This window comes from Salmo salar, chromosome ssa07 (genome assembly GCF_905237065.1).
Source record: "Salmo salar chromosome ssa07, Ssal_v3.1, whole genome shotgun sequence".
In the NCBI taxonomy this organism is placed as follows: Eukaryota; Metazoa; Chordata; class Actinopteri; order Salmoniformes; family Salmonidae; genus Salmo; species Salmo salar.
In genome coordinates this window covers 37764414-37772352 of record NC_059448.1, presented here as the reverse complement: position 1 = coordinate 37772352, position 7939 = coordinate 37764414, and the positions used below count along the sequence as shown (strand labels likewise).

The window sequence follows — 7939 nt, the reverse complement described above, 5'->3', positions numbered from 1 at the left end:
AGGCCTAGTGCATAGGAACGTGGGAGCCGCCTATAGGTTTAGTTGAATTGATAAGCTATATAGGTCGACTATAACCTAAACGCATATTATGCAGAAATGGGAATCTATTGCAATGAATCTCAGGATGAGTGATCCGGTCGCACTCTCTCCCACTGTAGGCTATAATGACTGACGAAGGTAACGAGGGACTTGTGATGCTGCACCCATTGAGCAGATGTTGCCACGAGAGATATAGTGCTGCAACAAGAGACAAGACACGTCTTGGATCACAAATAGGATCAGTGCGCATGCTCCGTCTGTTCCGTTTACTGTATATTCACTGTGGTAAAAGGGCAGGCAGGCAACAAACCAAGCTTTTTACAGCAAAGTGGCTTCTACAATGTAAATACGCTCCAGGGAAACCAAAAGGAATATCAACAGGTATGCTTTTAATTTATATCTTAACAGTTATTTAGATTTTTATTCGCTTATTTTCTGTGGTTTTGGATTGCCTTCAATTCATAGCGGGTTCTTGGAAATTCTTCTGCCTAATGGACGTGCGGATTCGCTACACTGTAATCTTCAATCCAACAGTGAACGGTGAGAAAGATATATTGTAATCGAATGAATTCCAACCGAAATGCATGGGAACCGCTCGTATAACGCTCATCCGAAGGATAGATAATGCTTAAAAGTGCATCTCTGCTGTAATGACAGAATTCGGAAAATAACCGTCACGAATAGCCTTTGTTTGATATATATATATATATATATATATATATATATATTTAAAAAAACGACTATGCCATGTTTTTGCTTAGCTATCTAGTATTGAATTGTTTATTTAAGTCGTGATTTATTTGCATCGAAATGCATAATTGGATTTATCACCTCATTGTTATAAGCGTCAATAAACCATTCATAGGGTATCAAATATAATTTCGACTAGACGGTGTTCTTTGTTAATATGCTCGTGAGATTCGGTAGTCTATCGCCTAAAATCAAAGCTGAGCTGGGAAATAGATAAAAGCCCGGGTCAATAAACCGCCTTAATCAGGTGAATAGTTTATTATAACGTCTGCCGTGTAATTCCAGTCAACGGTTAATCAGACAAAAACATGGATGCTTTTTATTCTGTATGCAACATCCGTTAATTTTCAACAAATCATGAAGGCACAGGCAGAGTTTATTGTAAGCATCCCCTGGTCAGATCAATTCTGCAGGGTCTTTGGGTGTGATCAACAGCTTTCTTGCTGCATAATGTTAAACACGTTTTACGACATAATAAAACGACCAAACATCGAATGGAAGGAACCCTTTTGTTTACCCCCTTTCCTACCAGGCGTAAGATGATATGCATTTCCCCTTTAATATTGACTTAAAAAGTTGTCTTATAGTATTGCTTGTATTTTCTATAATCTTCTGTCATTTCTAAAAGGGCGGCCAATAAAAGAAAGTCTATTATTGTAACCAGGATTAATGCTTGTGTCTTATTAAGCTCATCAGTAGACTAACTATTCTAGCTAGGGCACTGCTCTGTACTGACTGCATACCATTATAAATGCAATGAGCAATTCAACTGAAAATGGAAAATAAATGACAAAGGCTAGGGGAAATTGTAGTTTATCATACACCCAGATACAGGCTAGAGGTTGCAATGCAATGTAAAAACAGTATGAGTGAATCCTGATCAGTGGCTGGTATTTTTCAGGTATTTTTAGGTGTGATGAGACAAAAGAACAAAGGATGCCGTAGAAGAGAGGCTGCTTACAAGCCGGGAATCTGCTTCAAAGCACAACAAATGGATCTATCGCCTCCCCCTGCCGCCTCTAGATAATGATACTTGGCTGAAGCTACTACATCTTTATGATCCCTCCTCCATCTATGGCGAACTATAGCCATGCAGGGGACCACAACATCTTGCAGAATGTCTCTCCTCTCGCCACGTTTCTCAAACTGACATCCCTGGGTTTTATCATTGGAGTCGGTGTCGTTGGCAACCTCCTGATCTCCATCCTACTGGTCAAAGACAAGAGCCTGCACCGCGCACCGTACTACTTCCTGCTGGATCTGTGCGCCTCGGACATTCTGCGCTCCGCCATCTGCTTCCCCTTTGTTTTCACCTCCGTCAAGAATGGTTCCACCTGGACGTACGGCACGCTTACCTGCAAAGTGATAGCCTTCCTGGGGGTGCTGTCCTGCTTTCACACAGCGTTCATGCTCTTCTGTGTGAGTGTGACACGCTACCTGGCCATAGCCCACCACCGCTTCTACACCAAGAGGCTCACCTTCTGGACGTGTCTGGCAGTCATCTGCATGGTGTGGACGTTGTCGGTGGCCATGGCCTTTCCCCCGGTGCTGGACGTGGGGACGTACTCCTTCATAAGGGAGGAGGACCAGTGTACGTTCCAGCACCGCTCGTTCAGAGCCAACGACTCCCTGGGCTTCATGCTGCTCCTCGCCCTGATCCTCCTGGCCACCCAGCTTGTCTACCTCAAGCTAATCTTCTTCGTCCATGACCGCCGGAAGATGAAACCGGTCCAGTTCGTGCCTGCCGTCAGCCAGAACTGGACCTTCCATGGCCCCGGGGCCAGCGGCCAAGCAGCGGCTAACTGGCTGGCGGGGTTCGGTAGGGGCCCCACCCCGCCCACCCTGCTGGGGATCAGGCAGAACAGCAATGCAGTGGGCCGGCGACGCCTGCTGGTGCTGGACGAGTTTAAGACTGAAAAGAGGATAAGTAGGATGTTCTTCATCATGACCTTCTTCTTTCTCACGCTCTGGGGCCCCTACCTAGTGGCCTGCTATTGGAGGGTGTTTGCCAGGGGCCCCGCGGTACCAGGGGGGTACTTGACCGCAGCGGTGTGGATGAGCTTCGCCCAGGCGGGAGTCAACCCCTTTATCTGCATCTTCTCCAACAGGGAGCTCCGGCGCTGCTTCAGCACCACTCTCCTTTACTGCAGAAAATCCAGGTTACCTAGGGAACCCTACTGCGTTATATGAGGGCTTGGGTTGTTTTTTTCCTTCCACTCCTCCACTGATTCACAACAATTTGGGTTTTGTCCCATTGTACAGCTCTCTTTCTCTTCATCCTCCTGTTTCTCCTCCTCCTCCTTCCCTCTCTTCTGAGGCAGAAGTTGGACTGTCAATCACTCCCTTGGTTCTGTGATTGAACATCATACATGGAGGTTGAAGGGAATGAAATAAGCAGGTAGCTGAGAACCCTTCCTATGTTTATGTTCTAGTAAACAACTGCTGTTGAAGGTAATTTAGAAGCAGAGAAGAAAAAAAAAAATTGGTGAAACTACAAAAACAAAGGACCGATCCATCTTGCTTTGGATATTTTGAAGATAATTCAGTGAGGTAAAAGATTACGGTGAAAAAAACCCCAGAAAACTAAGAAACGATTTCCTCTAAGGAGTCACTGGAATTGTTTTACATTTTAAAGTTGCACTAAAAAGAAGATGTAAAGATGCTTTTTTTTGATCAACGGTTGCATTGCAAGGTGCAAGGACAACTTGTTTTCCCCTCTAACTAAACAATAAATGCTTTCATTTGCAACAGACACCCCATTCGCTGTATGTAAAGCAAAACAATGTTGGGGTGACTAACTGTTGGAATACACCTTCACAAGAGGATTAAATTGGTTTTAATGTAAGTGATATCTTTTTTTATTTTGGGGGGTGAGGGGGGCAGGGGTGGGGGGCTTAATGATGGGAATAATGATGTGTGGTTTTGAAGTTGCAACTTAAATCTAGAAATGATTTCTTGTAGTTTTATGATCCATAAGTCCCTATTGTCTGGAATAGTTCTTTTTCTGAATCTGCTCACATTTGACAACAACAAAAAACTAAACAGATTAAATGATGTTTGGATAAAAACATTGCTTTTTGAGAACAAACAAACCTTAAAAAAGACAGTGAAGAAATACTTAAATATGTCACATCCATGTTACCTAAACACTGAAATATTGTTACAGTATTGCTGAAGCCACTCCAGGTGTTCTTGCCTTAATGGTTCTGCTATTGTTCTGTTTTTCAGTTGTTGGGTTTTCTCATCCACTCCTGAAAAGTCCTTGATTCTTTTCACATCAATGTGAAGTGCACGTTCATTTTAAAAAGCTGGTCCACTCTCATAAGCATCACAGGTTATACACTCAGCAGAGCAGCCCATTTTTTATTCTGCACAGAGTGCTCAGAGCACAGGGAGCGTGTGTGTGTGCGGGCACGTGTGTGTGAATCTTCAGACAACTGTCACTTCAAGACCAGAGCCTTAGTATGAAATCTTGCACAATTTGTAAAAAGTGTTAAAGGAAAAAAACATTTAAGGCACACCATCATGTTTATACTTTCCTTAATTTGCTCTCTACTGATTGTTTTCAATAACTTACGTTTTCTCTTGTGGCCATTTTAATATTTATTCGGTATAATTTTTTGTATATTATAGATAGATTGTGTGTAAGTATGTGAGTCTTTCATTTTGAAGTCCCGAATGTGAGTACAGTTTAAATTAGGATTGCATTTGCTGAAAGTTAACTGTGTAATCTGTTGCTTACATTTTTGAAAATAAAATTTTACATTTTGCAAACTTGTTTTTTTCCTTTCACTGACAGAGATTTCTTGTTCAATCTGGCCTTCATGTTTGACCAAGTCAAGAGATTTGATCACTGTTCAAAAATCCAAAACTTTAAACTGATGTTTTGTAACACTTGTTTAGATTTTTTTGATTCCATCCGTATCCATATGTTCCATATGTTGTATCAAAAGAAAGAAACTATAAATCCTCTTCCCTAGTTATAGTTTCATAGTATTTCCCCAATACAGTGGGTATCATAAGTATTCACCCCTCTTGGATTTCTTCACATTTTATTATGTCACAAAGTGGGAATAAAATAGATTTAATTGTCATTTTTTTGGTAAATGATCTACACAAAATACTCTTTAATGTCAAAATGGGAGAAAGAAAATCAAAGATTTCTTTAGAAATTGTGAAAAATGAAACACTAATATACCTTGATTAGATAAGTATTCACCCCCCTGAGTCAATATGTTACAAACACCTTTACCACTGATTACGGCTGTGAGGCTTCTTGGGTTAGTGTCTAAAAGCATTGCACACCTGGATTGTACAATATTTTCCCATTATTATTTTAAAAATTGTTCAAGCTCTGTCAAGGTGTTTGGGGTCATGGCTAGACAACAATTTTCAAGTTTTGCCATAGATTTTCAAGCAGGTTTAAGTCTAAACTGTAACTTGGTTACTCAGGAACATTCACTGTCTTCTTGGTAATCAACTCCAGTGTAGATTTGGCCTTGTGTTGTAGGTTATTGTCCCTATGAAAGGTGAATTCCTCTCCCAGTGTCGGGTTTCCTCTAGGATTTTGCCTGTGCTCCATCCCGTTTCTCTTATATCCTGAATTACTCACCAGTCTTTGCCGATGTCAAACGCACCCATAACATGATGCAGAGACCACCATGCTTGTAAAAAGGGAGACAGTTATTCAGTAATGTGTTGTGTTGGATTTGACCGTAACATAAGGCTTTGCATTTAGGCCAAAAAGTGTATTCCTTTGCCATGTTTTCTTGCAGTATAACTTTAATGCCTTGTTGTATACATGATGCATTCTGTATATTTGTATTCTTCTTTTCACTCTGTCATTTAGGTCATTGTTGTGAAATAACTACAATGTTGCCATTGAACTCTGTAGCTGTTTTAAAATCCCCAATCAGGGGCGGACAGGGATCAGAAATCGGCCCTGGCATACCTAACACACCAGTCTATTATTTTCCTCGATGACCCAACAACGGGCCATTTTATTCCTTCGGGCCCCGATTATTATCCAGATAATTATTATTTTGTACAAAACTCCCAAGTTAGACTGGCCCACTGGGCTAACAATGGACAAGCCCATCTGGCATTTGCACAAAATGCCAGATGGGCTTAGTGACTAGTCTGCCCCGGTCACCAATGACATTCCTTAGCAGTTTCCTTCCTGTGCTGCAGCTCAGTTCAGAAGGAAGACTATCTTTGTTGTATCTGGGTGGTTTAATACATCATCCACAGCATAATTATTAACTTGACCATGCTTAAAGAGATATTTCATGTCTGATTTGTTATTGTTACCCATCTACCAATCACTGCCCTTCTTTATGAGGCTTTTGAAAAATTCCCTGGTCTTTCTAGTTTAATCTGTGCTTGAAATTCAATACTTGACTGAGGGACCTTACATACTGTATGTTGTATGTATGGGGGACAGAGGAAGGGGTAGTCATGAACAAATAATGTCAATCCCTATTATTTATTATGTGATTTGTTATGTCAAAATGTATTCCTGACTAATTTAGGCTTGCCTAAACAAAGGGGGTGAATACTTATGCAACAACTATATTTTAGTTATTCATTTTGTATTCATTTCTAATTGCCAATCTGCTTCTCTTTTGTCTAGATGTATTGATAGTGAATTGAGTTTTATGCTGTATTTGTGTTGAAGGATTCCCATTCATTCACTGTTTTATCTTCTGCTTTTGTGGAACAAAAATTATTAAATGACCTTAGCCCAGTTGCTTGCGAACACAAAATATGATGCTGAAATCATGGAAAGCTTGCTTGTAAACAAGACAGCCAAATTGCGAAGGTGCAGTTGACCTGAAAATCTTTATAAGGGCCTTTTTGCATAGCAAGATAAGCAACTAATTATGTTGGAGATGTCATTAGTGCACCCCAAAAGGTCTCTGTCAGTTACTATATGGGTCTTGCAATCTATTTGCATTTGTCAGTTTTCTCTGGATACCATCATTACAGAACATTTTATGTTGATAATGGGAGGTTGTCAGGAATAGATCATGGCCAGAAATTACATCGGCCCTAGTTTGTATCAAACACTGTTTGTTTGCTTTCAGTAACAGCAGTCTTGTTTTTATTTAGTGTTTAATGAAATGCTATGACATTTTGACAGGAGTGAAAGGAGGGCTACAATGAGGCAAACCCAACCTTGTCTTGTATGGAGGTAGGATTGAAGTGGTTGCTCTGTGGCTGTGGAATTTTAACTGGGACATTTTGTGCGCGTTAAATGCAGTGTATGATATACTATTCAACCATTTTGTAGCTCTGAGTCTCTACTTTTATCCAATGTAAAAAAAAAAAAATTGCACATAAGACCAATTTGAGCCGGTCAGTCACATTTAGCTATGGGCCAGGGATGGCTGCAATGGTTATCACCTATCACATGATGTTCATTAGGTAACATGCCGTTTGTGATCATGAAGCAATGGGACTATTGCATCACCTTGTCATTGGGTCTTCTTGAATTTGTTTTCTCCTATCTGTAAAAGGACATTCATTGCCATTGACTGAACATTTACTATTGTAACGGCCGTCAAATGGAGTAGACCAAGGCGCAGCGTGGTTAGTGCTCATCATGAATTTATTATACTGAGAACACAATAAACAGAGAAACAAAAGACGACAGCCAAACAGTTCTGTCAGGTAAAATATACTAAACAGAAATAAACCACCCACAAAACCCAAAGGAAAACAGGCTACCTAAGTATGGCTCCCGATCAGCGACAACGATGTACAGCTGTCCCTGATTGAGAGCCATACCAGGCCAAAACAAAGAAATACAAAACATAGAAAAAAGGACATAGAATGCCCACCCTAGTCACACCCTGGCCTAACCAAATTAGAGAACAAAACCCTCTCTATGGCCAGGGTGTGACAGTACCCCCCCACCCCCAAAGGTGCGGACTCCGGCCGCGAAACCTGACTCTAAAGGGGAGGGTCCGGGTGTGCCTTCCTTACGGCGGCGACTCTGGTGCGGGACGTGGACCCCGCTCCACCGTCGGCTTGACCCACTTAGGTGGTGCCTCTGGAGTTGGGACCCTCGCTGCCGACACCCAACTCTGGCAGCGCCGGACAGGCGGGCGACTGGCAACGCCGGACAGGCGGGCGACTTTGGCAGCGC

The 7939-nt window shown here is 41.6% G+C and overlaps 1 protein-coding gene across 2 annotated transcripts; it reads left to right on the top strand.

The window, feature by feature from the left end:
- Positions 1-207: 207 nt before the first annotated feature.
- Positions 208-4563, top strand: LOC106609248 (probable G protein-coupled receptor 85). 2 transcript variants are annotated; one of them, XM_014207828.2, is made up of 3 exons: positions 208-420; positions 505-579; positions 1691-4563. In XM_014207828.2, the coding sequence occupies exon 3, from the start codon at positions 1846-1848 to the stop codon at positions 2977-2979; it is 1134 nt and encodes a 377-aa protein (XP_014063303.1). In that variant the 5' UTR covers positions 208-420; positions 505-579; positions 1691-1845; the 3' UTR covers positions 2980-4563. The 2 variants fall into 2 exon arrangements, with proteins under 2 accessions (XP_014063303.1, XP_014063302.1); XM_014207827.2 differs by lacking the exon at positions 505-579 and having other exon boundaries at positions 212-420.
- Positions 4564-7939: the final 3376 nt, after the last annotated feature.